This window comes from Atta cephalotes (genome assembly GCF_000143395.1).
Source record: "Atta cephalotes unplaced genomic scaffold scaffold00073, whole genome shotgun sequence".
Classification (NCBI taxonomy): Eukaryota; Metazoa; Arthropoda; class Insecta; order Hymenoptera; family Formicidae; genus Atta; species Atta cephalotes.
In genome coordinates, this window is record NW_012130137.1 from 348,483 (window position 1) to 363,517 (window position 15,035).

Sequence of the window (15,035 nt, forward strand, 5' to 3'; positions counted from 1 at the left end):
ATTGTTACATAATATTACATATATGTATATATAATTTACATTTTTAACTTGCTTTTTCATTAAAAATTTTCTAAATTACAATTACAATATTTAACAATCAAATAAAAGTATTATTTTACATATCTCGATTTCTTTATATTTTGTGCTATTAATATTATTTCATGATTTAAACATAAAATCGTGATAAGTATTTAATTTTATTAAATATATCATATCATTTTCTAAACTATAGAATAATTGTTTTAATTGCAAGTTGTAATGTATAATACACAATATAAGATTTTTTTTAATAGAAAGTACAACTTACTATTGGTGCAGGTGATAAAGATAAATTTTCCACTGTCGCCCTCAATTCGTCTACACTAGCGCTCATGGGTGCACCACCATTGCTAAGAGGCTTTATTTCCACTCGTATTTTACGTTCTCTCTCATCTTCCGAATCAGTATCCGAACTGGAATAAAATCCCTTTTCATTTTCCCATGGATCCGGCTTCGGTCTAATACAAAAACCATCTTCGTCCACCTCTGGTGTCGGCGTTTCTGATTTTCTGCTGTCTTCTTTGTCCTCCCTATTGCGTTCGTGAAAATCATTTAAAATAATATACTTTTGTAAGTTCCAGCAGGCCCAGTGCATTACATAATAAAAACTCTTTCATGCTAAAAGCGTGCTAAAATAATACAATTGTTGCGCTTATAGGCGTGATACGTGAGATAACTGAAGTTAATGAATATCAATCAAATATTCTACTGCATTGATAAAGAAATACTATACATGAATTCATGAATGCTTTCTGTTCGAATTTTGTAATTCTTTAACTTTTATATATGGCTTTCAACAGAAATTTAATATCGGTTCAACAAACAAAAAATCAACCTGATGACTAATAAAAATTATTTCTTTTTTCATTATTGCTTGATATCAACTTAAAATCAATATAAAGTTAAAGGTAAAAAATAAATGTGAAAGATCTGTTTTTAAGTAATTATTAACTATAAATAAATAAACTAAGATAAATAAATATACTAAAATATAATTCAGGAAAGATCATATCCATGATAAAGAAAATTAAAATTATACCTATCGTTATTCAGTATTTAATTATCATTATTTAAAACATCCTATCATATTGACATTGCATGATGTTTACACTTGTAGCACAATAATCAGGAAGTTATTGAAATTAAATATCCATTATTTTGAATATAACGCATAGACGGAATAAAATAAACAGAAGAAACCAATTATCTTATCACCATGTAGTTCAAAGAAATAGAATATAAATAAATTTATAAAAATAGACATTATAAAAAAGAAACAATATATAATTTAACTCAGTAATATATTTTCGAAATGCTGATTATATAAACTTACGAAAAACGGCTATTTAATTTCAATACTATCATTCTGACAGACGTGACAATTCATTTGAATAGCATCCAATACAACTTTCAACATCTATAATATGAAAAGAAAGCATTTGCAGATTCATGTTCAAAACATTTTTAATGTATGCTGTATATTGTGATTGATAATAATCGATAAAAAAAATTATAATATGTAATATATCTTAAACGAACAAATAGAATATCCAACAACAAAGCATTCCGAGTCTAAGATTCACATCCAGCAAAAATATTTAATTTACGTTAAATCTTTTAATTAAATATGTACATCATTTTTTTAGAGTAAGATCGATTTTGTCTGCTGGTTATGAAACTGACTCTATGTGCACTAGGTCTGCTGTGCATGCATGTACTGACAGGTCAGACTTTTCTTCTTTATTGCTGCTTGTGTCCATGAGATCCTTCTTCTTCTTCGCCTTCTTCTCCTTTCGTTTTTCTCTCCTACTGCGTAGAAACCCTGTTGGTCGTGGATACCCCAAATGTAGACAATAGGATGGTATATGTACTGTGATATATGTACTAGCTACTTATTAAACGTATGCTTTATGCAAATTACATTCTTACAGTTACACCAAATTATGAATTCATCTGTATCTGCGAAATTAATATACTATTCTTGTTAAATTTACTACAAATATTTATAAATTGTTCACTTAGAAATAAATTTTAACATCTATTTTTTATTATTTACTATTACAAAAATAGAATTTTGCACAAAGGAAAATAAGATATTTATATGATTTCATATTAATATCATGGAAATATAACAGAAAAAAATCCGATGTTAGCATTAAAAAAATATTATGGAATAGATGACATTTCTATTAATAATAAAACTAAATTATTTATAAATAAAATAAAAAGCAAAATCTACTCTATAGTTGCATTACTATCTACACGAATATATATCTATTCAAATCTACAGTGTAAAGTTTAAACAAGAACTGCTGTTGTTGTCTGTATAAAAAAAAATTATACAAAAAGTTATATTTCATTTTAACATTTTAGTATTTGAATGGGCAGTACATAATATACATTTAAAAAACTCTAATGAAAAATTAAGATTAAAGAATTTACTTTCCAAGTGATCAAAATGTAACACAACATGATCAAATAATACGAAACAAATCGACGTACGTCGTATTAACTAGCATTCCTGTATGCATTTCTAATTAATTAATCAACTTCTATATTCTTTGATGATGCTGACACGAGTTTCCTTGCAAAAATCAATTTGCAACTATATTAAAATATCTCTAATATCTCTCGATTTAAATTATATCACTATAAAGAAGTCATATTTCTAATGTATTGGATTGGAACAAAAGTTCATAGTCACTTTTTCATTTGTACCATATTGACGTGTTTTTAAAAAATTTTAGCAATTATACTGTTCGATACAACAAAGTTTTAGCGTTAAGAATCTGTTTTTTTTAATTGCGGTACACGCGCGCGATAACTTTGAATGGAGTTGTAATCAAGGTCTCCTTTTATTTAATCCGCGATAACTCAGTAACAAAAATCTTAGAAATATTTAAAAAATGATCTTGTAGAAAAAATTTTAAGTTTTTTTCATATTAGAAAGTTAAAATTTTTTGCAAATTTTTTTTTAGCACAGATCCATAAAGTAAAAAATATTGTTCAGCTTGTAGTTTTCTATTTGTAAAAATGATTAAATTCACAGAAACTTAAAAGACCTTTCAGTAAATTGAAAGACTTTTCAGAAAATAAAGACTTTAATTTTTAAAATCTCATTTTTTAATTCAAATTTTCATTCATTATCAACAAAATTACGTATTTCTTGTATTTTGAAGTTCGCTCTATGAATTTGTATTCCAACTCAATATCTTTAAAAGTATTACCTTTTCGAGGGAACGCATGTCAGCGTTTCATAAAACAACGACTAACAATGTGAATACCTACGTCGAACGAAGGTAGATGATAAAAGAGTGAAGTATACAGAAAATAAAATTCAGTAGTGGAGTAGAGCACGTCACGTTAGTAGAAATATGAAGATATCCCACGCACCATCACCATCAAAAATCCTACAGTATCTGCATCGTCTACTCTCTTCTTAAATTGTTTTTCTAACAATTACTAAATCTACATTGACACTATAATAAACGCATTTCGTTTTGAACATTCTTATCCGTGCATGTCTCTCTTTGGAAGATTATACACAGAGGAACACATATCCTCTGCAAGCCAATCTAACGTTGCATGCAAAAATAGTCTCAGACATTAAATAAATATTTAGAAGAGTAATCTACAGAAAAAGAAATATTCTATAAGATATAAAAATATTCTAATAAGATAAAAAAAGTAATCCATCAATTGAAACGAATGTAAATGCTGCCGAAGATGCTACGGGAATGATTGTCATCGACGAGAACATAGTTCGCAATAATAGTTGTTTTCAGAATTAATATTATGTTATTGGAAAAGAAAGAAAGATATTCCTGCACTTGGAAAATAAATGTAAGTATAAACACGTGAGCCATGCGAATTAGGAATTTTATAAAAACGGCTCACCTGAGGCCCCCGTCAGTAGCCAACCCCGCACTTGTATCTCAACATTACTCAAGTCCAACTCCCTTTAGTTTAGTTATATTTCTTTTTCTTTTTAGCTCAACTGCTTGATGTTTACAGAAAGAACTTTAGAAATATAATTATATGCTGCAATTCATGTAATTACAAGTCTATTCAGGACGGTCATTAGTGTTACGTGTTAGCATTTAGATCACTTATGACATGTAAAAAAGTTAGATGTATATGAATGCTTGTATGTACCGCGATTGTATAACCCATGTACTTATGATTTTATCGGAAAAAAGATAAAGAGACAGAAAAAATAAATGGAAAGACAAAATTGAAGCTATGTTAAATACATCCATTAAAATCTATGATATTTATACTTATGTTTTAACAATATGTTATTTAATCTTTAATCTTCCATGGTTATATTAAAAAATGTATATATAAAAGTTCGAAGTTTTAGCGAATGTTAATTTCATAATAAACCGAATGCACTCGATAATATAGTTAATTATAGAAAAATATATGTACAAATATTTTATGGATTTTCTTATCGTGGTTGTGTAAAAATTGATGCAAATCGTATGTCGCCATCGGATAATATATATATATATATTCCCACAGAAAGGATTGTTAGAAAAACAATTTATAGATGAAACTTTATGAAAATACGAAAGTAATTAGAGTCCCATACATTTCTAATGCTAGATAGTGCCTATATTCTATTTAAGCGTTTTTTTAATGTTAGTAAAATGCAAACAAAAAATATTTCTTCCTTTAGTTCAAAATATCTTCTCAGTCTTAGGTCCATTTCAAACGCGGAAATAAATTAAAGTGAAGAAATATTTTGCATAGATGTTATATGTGAAGCAGAAATTAATGTTAAAATAAATGATTTGTTTGGTGAAAGATATATTTCTAACATTAATTTAAAGCGTTTAGACAATGTTAGTATACGTACATCGCTGTTCTAAAAGTGAGCACAGTGGAGGAATCATAATACGCGCAACCACTATAAGTCAGTAGATAATTTATTTAACCATATTACGTTCTGTTCAATTATAAAATATAAGAGGTATTTAAAAAGAAATAATGTCTTTGTTACCGAGCACCATAAAGAGAGAACAATCGCTAGAGAAACATTATAGATAAAGAGCTACATAGGAAATGCTCGAATAAGACTGATCCTGTTAGAAATTATGAAAGAAAATAATTTTAAAAATCAATAAATATGAAATAAACTTATATATGAAATAAACTTATATATGAAAATTTATGTGTCAATATTTACGTCTCAAAATATTTTTATATTAAATTTTCGAATTAATAGTTGATCATTCATATTCGAGCCAACACATAATAGATTGTCTAAATAAAATCCTCAATTAAAAAGTGACAACTGTGGCATAGTTGAAAAATTGTGCGCAAAGTTATTTTACGTTTCATATTCTTTAAATATCTTTAATAAAAGAAAGAAAACGAGATAAGTAACCGAGATAAGAAACCGTACGAACAGAAGCATGACAATAATTGTCGTATCAGCGAAAATTAAATACAGAATATGATTATTTTATCAATATACTCGGCAGCTAACGTCAGTATCAGTAATCTCTAATGTATGTTGAATACTGTATTCTAACAACAAAGTCAGAGGGTATGGTAGAGGAGGTATAGGAATAAAATGTAAATTGTTACATTTAGATCCTCTGAGAGGGTTCCTGGAGATGCTGGGAGGTGGAACAGCAGGAGGCAGGTTGTTCCCTTGAGGGGTGGCAGGTGCCGAACCAGACGACCCTGCTTGCTTCTGTTTGTCTGAAACAACACTCATCATTCTCACGTCTTTGAATACCTCCCCATCGACTGATGGTCCCTTTTTTTCTCTCGCTCCGTGTCGCACTATTATGCACGTTAGTTGTACCGATTCAAATTTTAATGACCTTTGCAACTTTCAATGGTATTTTAGAGCGTTCCAGAGGGGTGAGAATATTTTAAGTAATCATATAATATCTCCATTCGTACATAATTTCGCATTTCTGAACATATAATTGTAATAATATTCGACGCATAAGAGCAATTGTATACACAAATATACAAATCGAAGACAGAATTAAATATCATAATTGTATAAAAAATTATAAAATTATAGTTATAATAAATTTTCTGTCTGACACGATAATTAATTGCATAAACAAACTCATTGTTCTTCTGTTTATTTTCCATGGACAAAATAATAAAGTAGTATAGCCTTTTATAATAAAGTATCTACGTATAATATACCCCCCTTGACATGTAATATACATATAAAAATACATAATTTGAAATATACATACAAGAGTATAGTTAAAATTAAAAAACAAACCCCCTGGAACACAATGTATTCTATATCATCCTCCACCTAATGTTAGATCGTTACGTATAAGCAAGTATAACACAACAACCACATAAGCGTAAATAAATCAATAAAAATTGTCTGCTTATCATATTCGAATTAATATATCTGTGATCGAGTGCTGCAATTCAATTGGACAAGTGTATAATGTGACCGATGATGGTATACTAACAGATATAAAATTAAAAATAACAAAAAATAGTCTACCTAGACATATGCAATGTTATGCCTTGTTTTATGAATGTTTATATTGGTCTGCAAAAAGAACAAAAAGCATATTCGTTTTTTGTAACAATTTTAAAATATAAGAATGTATTGATGTAATGTAAAATGTTTCAAAAAATGGAAAAAACATGTCTCATATGAAAATGTAGCATCTCATTGCATCAAAGCCAAGATAGATTCAAACTATTGCAATTAAAAAGATAACGAAACTTTAAAAAAATTTATGTAACTTCGATGAAAGAGAGAGATAGAGAGAGAAAGAAACCTACCATGGGAGTTGGACATGAACAGGTTGAGTAGCGAGGTAGTACGGCGGGAAGCCTTGGTGGTTTGTGCATGTGACAGTTCTCTGTCCTTTTCCTTCTGTTTTTCTTTTTCTCTATCCTTTTCCAATATCACCCTCCCCCTTTCCCCGTCCAGTACCCTCAAAGTACTACCCTCCCCCTTTAATCCCTGATCTTTCTTTGAACTGTGACTGTTACCGGCTACGCCTGTTTCGCCATTGGTGCTCTTCGACGTTTCCTTAGGTGTCTCTACGCTGCCTTCTGACTGAGAGTGGCTGGTCATTTCCGCTAAACTCGTCATCACTTCTTCGTACTCAATCACACCTGATTTACAGATATGTCATGGATACTGAGGGGAACAGAGATGAAAAAAATCTTTTAAATATTCTTTTTACCTGGTTTTTCGAAACCCGTGTATTTACTTTGAACGAATTGCTCTAATAACTTCTCCACCGTCATATCAACGCATTGTCGTTTGAAGTCGATATGAACCTGGCCAACTTGCTCGTGATTGGTTTGCAAAACATCAGCGTATGTATTCAGAAATTCCTTCATGTGCTTCAGATGCGTCTCTTCCACATCTTGGAACCGCTTAGTAACGAAAACGTACATTGATTAGTACGCTTCGCTAATCGCTTGCGCAGCAATATTATCTCGCAAAGCCTAACTTCTATATTTTAATCCAGAATTAGTACCCTGCAAGCTTGAGTCATTTTTGCCTCGAAGTCGTTTCGTATGACCGTGTACTTGTCCACCAGCGTCCTATAATCATCTTGTGCCTTTTTGAATTTGCCTTCCGCCTTCTCCAACTCCCTTTGACTGGCATTGTCCTTCCTTAATTTTTCTAATTCCAGGCGTTTTTGCATACACATGTCTTTCGCCTTATGTAACGTTACCGTAATGCTTTGTATACTTTGTACAACTTCTAAAGTAGACGATTCTTCTTCCTTCACCTAGATGTTGTCGGTATGTCATTTCTTTAATTAAACTATGTCAATTGAAAAATTAACGCGAATCAATTTGATTTGCATGTGCAATTAATCATATTTATGTGTACACTTTGATAAGACCTCTGCACATTGCCGACTTGATTGTTTGATGATGAGAACCTACTGACCCAACTGTGGGCGGAGACTGATAATTTATGGAATACATATCTGATAGCATATTGTAGTACAGCAAAGTATGTAATTATGAATAAAAGATAATACCGTATTTTACTGTGTAAGACGCAATCAAATTAATGAGAAAAATATTAAAATTTTTCAATAAAAGAACACAATTAATCAACGAATTATAAAGAGAAAAATATAATTACGTACAGCCTTATGTTTCTTGTGTAGTTCGTCCGCATATTTTGACACATCTTTTATGAGTTCGGACACCCGCTGGGCCATTTGAAAGTGTAAAACGGCGAGTTTTTCGGCGGCACCTCTCAGAGCAGCCCAGACAGGTGCGAATGTCCCTTGCGTGCTATTGCTCGCCTGTTTCGCTACCTTACTAAGAAGTTTATAATTGTTTTCCTCTATGGCTGATCTTTCTCGCAAAAATTCAGCCAATTCCTTGCTGGCGATTACACCATGCTTCATGTTATGATACAACACGTCAAATCCATTATTCTTTTCGCCCTTAAATAATAAAAAAAATAGTTTATATATATATATATTTATTTATTTATTTTAATAAAATTTAATTTGTTAAATTTAAATCGCTTAAAATGATATTCACTTTAATTTAATTACTTCAAAAACCTTTTAATTGTTCAATTAGATAATATTATTTTGAGAATGAATTGAACGAAATGTACGATAATTTGATATTGAAAAAATACAGTTATATACATGTCTAAAAAATTATAAAATAAAGAAAAATTTTTAATTTTTCTTCACATCTTCTATACAAAGTTCAAAGACTTAATTCGAAAAACAAATTTCTTTTTAGATATGTATGTACTATTTATTATAATATGGCAAAACCAAACAATAATATTTCAACTTTCAATCAAAATTGACATTTTCAAAAAAAAAAATTAATTTTAGGAAGTTGAAAAAGATCATGATTTTTGTGAAACATAATGTTTAAATCAGCTTTTATCAAATATTAATAAATATTAAAAAAGATGTTTAGATTTCATATTTCAGATTCAAGTTTTTAAAAATTATGATGCATATTGTTCCAAATGAGCGATAAACATTTTGCATGGAAAATATTAAAAAATAGAAAAGTGTCATTTTGTTTTCAGAACATAAAATTATATAAATAATAACAAAAAATTAAAAATTCTACAAATAAATACATTTTTAACGACAAAACGATTTCATTTAATTGACTTCTAAAATGACATTTTCTTATCTAACAAAATGAATAAGTACTTTATTTTAATTAATATTTTAATTAATATTTGTATACATAATTTAATTATTATTTGTATACATAATAATAATATTTATATAAATATATAATATCCTACAACATTAGCTATTTTAATTTTAATGTGAAACTCTATAAATTTCTGATAGACACTAATAAATTAATCAATTTTCCTCAATGGAAATATCTCAATGGAAAACTCTTAATAATATTTAAGTTACTAGCGATTGAAAAATATTTTCAATCGCTAGTAACTTTAATTAAAGGAGGCAGATAACGAAATCTTGAAAATAATCTTGAGTTAATAAATTTTAATAAAATTTCAATTCAAAAATTTCAATTCAAAACTTAGTTGTAAAGACACATGACGACAAATAAAAAATTATGATAAATAACGATTTTGCTTGACATTTTTACTAAGAAAAAAATCGATTCCACATTTATAAGAGAATCTATAATTAAAATTCCAAATGTGGTATAATGCACACGTATTTTATATACACACGTAAATGGGCACGTTTTAAATTTGGAAATTGAAAAATTAATACAAATAGAGAAAAGTTAGATAGCTAAATTATCATTTCTCAGGAAAAATCCTTAAAAAAAGTTTTGCAATTAGAAAACTACGACTGAAAGATATATCGGAATGGTACTTAAGACCACTTAGCCATTTAACACTTGAACTCTGATCATGCAGTAAATCCACATTGAGCAGAACCGCTTAAGTGACATCGTAATAAGCTGTCATTACATATTATTGCCCTTGTCATCCTATTGTACCGATTACTTGCGGCAGTTATACGTCTCAATTTCTGCTTTGATTTTATTGCAAAAGAATTTTTCGCAAACAGTCCGTCTGATATTTATTTATTTATGATATAAGAGTATTGTAAAGTAATTGTATTAAAAAGTATTATAAAAGAATCTTCCGCAAACAGCCAGCCATTGCCTGATATTTTACAACGCATTTGAAATGATCTCATATACGGGATATATATACGGGATACTCGCAGTGTCAAAAAAAGGAAGTGACAACTATCTTATCGACAACGTGCATTCAGAAAGAAAGAGTTGTAGATAAATATGTAACATTGGTCAAATAAATATCCTTAAAAAACCTAATGACGAAATATACGCAGTCAGATATTTATATATATTTTTAACACGACTGCGTTAAAAAAAAATCAGCTTTGCAACTCTCTTTGTTTAATAAATTCTTTAATTAATTTAGGCCCGATTAGGCCCGACGACACCAACATTACTTTGACTTTAAGCGAGGCTTAAAACTCTCTCTCTTTTTCTTTCTAAAGCCGAGAGGGATACCGAAGAAGACAGTTTTAAACCTCGCTTAAAGTTGAAATTAATGTTGGTGTAATCGGCCTTGTACATTTAAATCCAATGAGGAACTAAACAAAAACCAAATGATATCAAAGAATTTTACAATTGCTTTTTCTGCTAAATGCAGTCTTTATGCTTTTTTGTCAACAATAAAGTAAAAGTCTATAATAATAATAATAGTAATAATAATAGTAATAATAATAGTAATAATAATAATAGTAAAAGTCTTTATAATAATAATAAAAATTTATATGCATTTTCTTTAAATTTACTATTAACATATAAGATTCTATAATATATAAATATTGTACATATATATAATATATATATATATATATATACATATATATATATGTATATATCCATAATATAGAAATATACGTATAATGATAAAAATATACTTATAAAACTTTACCATCAGTATTCATCCGATCTTACACTCAAGATCATCTTTAAATACAATCTCGAGACGCTTACAATCATTTCATTCATTTCACTAGCTGGATGTGTCAAGAGTGTCCATTACCAGACTTAAGATGATCTTGAATATAACATTAGACTATGAATACCACCGCTCTATTAAAGTTACATAAATCAAACATTGCAATATAAACCAAACATTGTGAACGATATTGAGCAATTAAGTAGTTTAACGTAATGTCTTTGACTTTGAGGGGAAGAATTCAATGTCTCTCGGTCGCGAGCTCGATATGATTTAGCAAAAATTTCTTTTGCGTGCAATCTTCAGCGCGCGAAGATTCTCGTTGAGATGCACCTTGCAAAGAATGTGCGTGAATACGCCTGCAATTAGAGGAGGCTAATTGCGGGACGGTATAAATACAGTGAAAGAAACCGACATGTGGCAGATGTCCTTCGACCTCGTACATAAAAACACGTAATTCAGACTTGGAGTATGGCAGACTGCTTAGGAATGCAACGTACGTGTTAAAGAAATATTATTTCCACGCGTGTTTTTTTTTCTTCAAACAATGAATCGACTCACATACGACGTGTACGAGAAGAACAAGTAGAAGGAGAAAAAGAGGGGAAGCGAGAGAAAAGAGAGGAGAAGGAAAACAGGGAAAGGAGAAAAATAGAAAGAAAAAAAGAAAAAAGAAGGGGAAGAAAAAAAAGAAAGGATAAAAAAAGAAGTAAAGGAAAAATAAAAGAGAAACGAAAGAAAGAAAAGAAGGAAAGAAAAAAAAGAGAAAGAAGGAAAGAAAACAGAAAGAAGAGTGAGAAAAAGAAAGAAACGGAAAAAATAGAAAGGAATGGAGACATAAATAGAAGAAAGAAGAAATGGAAAAGGAACGGAAGAGAAAGTGTGTGTCAAAAGCTAATAAAACGTCTCGGTATGTAACGAACGTGAGAAAACGATAAACGGCAGACAGGAAGGGGACGAAGGAGAAAGAGACTACATTAACGGAGCATCATAACAGATAATAATCGCGCGAGGCCAAGGGCGTAGGAATCAGGATTGGGATAGGGTCGAAGAGAATCGTGACGGCGAGGAGATTACGACGGAATACATTCTCTCGCGACATAACCTAAATTCACGCGCGCTGACTGAATGGATGAGAGTGACGTTTCGCGTTCGTCCGTGAAGAAATGAGACAGACGCGCGGCACAGGAAAAAGAAAATATATAAAGAAGCAAGAAGAAAGACATATTGATCCTTTTAGATCACTCACCCAAAAGTAGTCGACAAAATCCACGGTCATGTTGAGACCGCGATCAGACCATCATACCACCTCGCCTCAACCTTACGTATATATCGGCACGAATTGCACCGCACTCTTTTTCTTCTCGCCCGCGAACGGCAGCGCGCGTGACACGCACGGGCACTGCGCTTCGTGATGGGACGCGACACACAAGAATGCAATATTCCGATTCACAGAACGGCAGCGACTCGGTGTGAAGTCTGACTTCAGACGCTACCAGCGGGGATGGGGAATGGAATCGCGAGCAAAACGGGCGCGCTCGAGCGCAGAAACACGGGTCAACTTGCGTTCGCGTCGGCCGTCTCCGTCTGCCGCTGCGCCGCGTCGTGTCGCGTCGCTCCTTCTCCTCCTCTTCTCTTCACCCTCCTCCTTCACCCTTCCTCCAGCACCTCTTCGTCGTGCGTGTGAAATTTCTTCTTCTCTTGCACGCGCGCGCATGCCACTTGCGATGCCGCGCGATTATTCGCTTCCGATAACGAGCACACAACCAATAAGAGCGCGGCAATTGACGCGCCCGTGAGAAACTTAAGGTCTGTTTGCATTGCTTGCACTTTTTGCACTTCTGTCAGCATTTTTGCTTTTTTCTCTCTCTTTCTCTTTTCAATGCCCAAATATATATGTTTATCTCATTTTGAGCGCAAACATTTTTGCGTATTTTAAGCAACGCGAGCGTCGCTTGACAAACCTTGAGTTTCTAATTTCAAGGCCTAAGAACTTTAGATAGCTATAATCGATTTTCTATATTATTATTATAGATAATCGTATTTAATATAGTATATATAATTCTAATTATTTAATATTATGATATTTATAATGTATTTAATATTTATGAACTATAAGTAATGATTAGATTGAATATTGTTGTAATGTAACAATTAGATTGAATTATTTTCAATGTCTATCAATTATACTTTTTGAACGCCGTTAATTTATTGATGTCATTGCTGGTATTGGCTCATGCTACGTTTTTCATAGTTACTTACTATTGGAACGAATGTTCGCTACAGCTGAAAGACATAAATAAAATAAATAAATAATACATACAATTAATAATAAAGATATTGTACTAAAATTTAATTAGCATTTATTCTTTCTCTTTTTATATTTTTCTGTATTCTTTGCATTTAAAAATAAGTAGATATATGTTCGATTTTTAAAAAAAAGAAGGAATAAAGTGTAGAAAGTGTAATTGAAATAATAGATCAGAGATATGTTCTGAAATGTACTAATAGTATTGAAGAACTATAGTCTATATTATTTATATTGTAATAAATATATTTTTATATGTCCAATATATTTTCAATATTTGAAATGCATCTTAAACAATAAAAAATATTGTTTAATGCTTTTGAAATCTCAAATAGTTTATATATATTAAATAAATATTTATAAATATTAAACATAATTAATAATTAATTTAACGATTAACGCGATGTTACAAATGCTTTAAAGCGTTTTTTGATTGTTTAATTTATAAAATTCTTTCTTCTAATTGGCAAACGCTTCAAAATATTTGTAGTGACATTTTGACACAATTTCTAAATAGCTAGGATAATTTATTAAATTATTTCTTTTCCAAATTAAATCATATATGCGTCATATTAGATCATCATATATATCAATCTGTGTATTTAGATGTACACATGAGAAGGTTTTTAAATTTTTTTTCCATCCGATTTTTGTCTATTCAATAGCGGCACAAATTCAAATGACTTGGCGGTTCGCCGAATGGCAGTACGGGAGGCGTGGCTTCGGGCCGAACACAGCCGAATATAACCGAATGCGCGGAATATCATAGGCGCGCACACAGCGACGCGCACGTGTACCTTCGTACAGTCTGTATAGAGTGGAGTAGGAAAGTTTCAGTCGTGTTATCAATCGTCTTCTGCTCCCTCATCGCTGGACCGCTAATCTCGTTCACAGTGATCGTCATTGACGGTCATCGTGCAACTGTAGGCCTCCACTGCCGCCGGTTGACGGCAAAGTAACTGGAACGAGCGACAAAGTGAGCGAACGATGCCCGCGAACAAGTCGAACCTATCAACGCCCCGTAAAGAGAAGCCCGGCGACAAACTCTACACCCTCGCCACTTCGGTCGCCGCTAACTCCAGTAAGAAAAAGAAGCGCTCCTCCTCCTTCGTTAAGCATAAACATTACGCGCAATATCTGGTGAGTGTGAGCGATGAATTAAAAGAAAATATATTGTGACATGAATGTCGGATGAGCGGCCATATACGAGAAGGGACGCGCCTCGCGCGTCCATTTATTAGACGTTTCCACGATCCATGCAACTCCGATCGATCGTTCCAAGAATTACAGCCGCGTGATCCACCCTCTTCGAATACGTGATATTTCGCGTGTTTACTTCCCCCCATTGCTGGACATGGAGGTAAAGACGCCTCTTAACCAAAGGTTAGGGTAGCGTCTAGGGGAATATTGAGTGTTATTGACCCCAAGCGGCATGACTCGGTCACGGTAATTGCGCGAGGAGGAAAGCATCCCCTTGCTTGCAAACTTTCTATTCATTTCTTTTAATTGTATTTTTTTTATTATCTTGTATTCTTTTTTATTTTTTTATATATATATGAAAGATTAAATATATGTATTTTTTTATATAAGAAAGGGAAAGAGAGAGAGAGAGAGAGAGAGAGAGAGAGAGAGAGAGAGAGAGAGAGAGAGAGAGAGAGAGAGAGAGAGAGAGAGAGAGAGAGAGAGAGAGAGAGAGTAAGTAAGTAAGTAAGTAAGAAGTAAGTAAGTAAGTAAAGTTAA

At 31.5% G+C, this 15,035-nt stretch overlaps 2 protein-coding genes across 2 annotated transcripts in view; one reads left to right on the forward strand and one right to left on the reverse strand.

Moving 5' to 3' along the window:
• LOC105624116 (F-BAR domain only protein 2) overlaps positions 1-12,266 on the reverse strand; it is a 15,154-nt gene extending 2,888 nt beyond the window's left edge. Inside the window, 8 exon segments of the mRNA XM_012205476.1 lie at positions 192-569; positions 1,762-1,861; positions 5,635-5,751; positions 6,823-7,161; positions 7,233-7,428; positions 7,533-7,790; positions 8,160-8,465; positions 12,237-12,266. Of these exon segments, the coding sequence (XP_012060866.1) occupies positions 192-569; positions 1,762-1,861; positions 5,635-5,751; positions 6,823-7,161; positions 7,233-7,428; positions 7,533-7,790; positions 8,160-8,465; positions 12,237-12,266 (1,724 nt within the window).
• A 2,016-nt stretch (positions 12,267-14,282) lies between these two features.
• Positions 14,283-15,035, forward strand: part of LOC105624144 (nuclear receptor corepressor 1) — a 64,741-nt gene continuing 63,988 nt past the window's right edge. The window contains exon 1 of the mRNA XM_012205501.1: positions 14,283-14,435. Within this exon, the coding sequence (XP_012060891.1) occupies positions 14,283-14,435 (153 nt within the window). The remainder of the gene's footprint in view (positions 14,436-15,035) is intronic.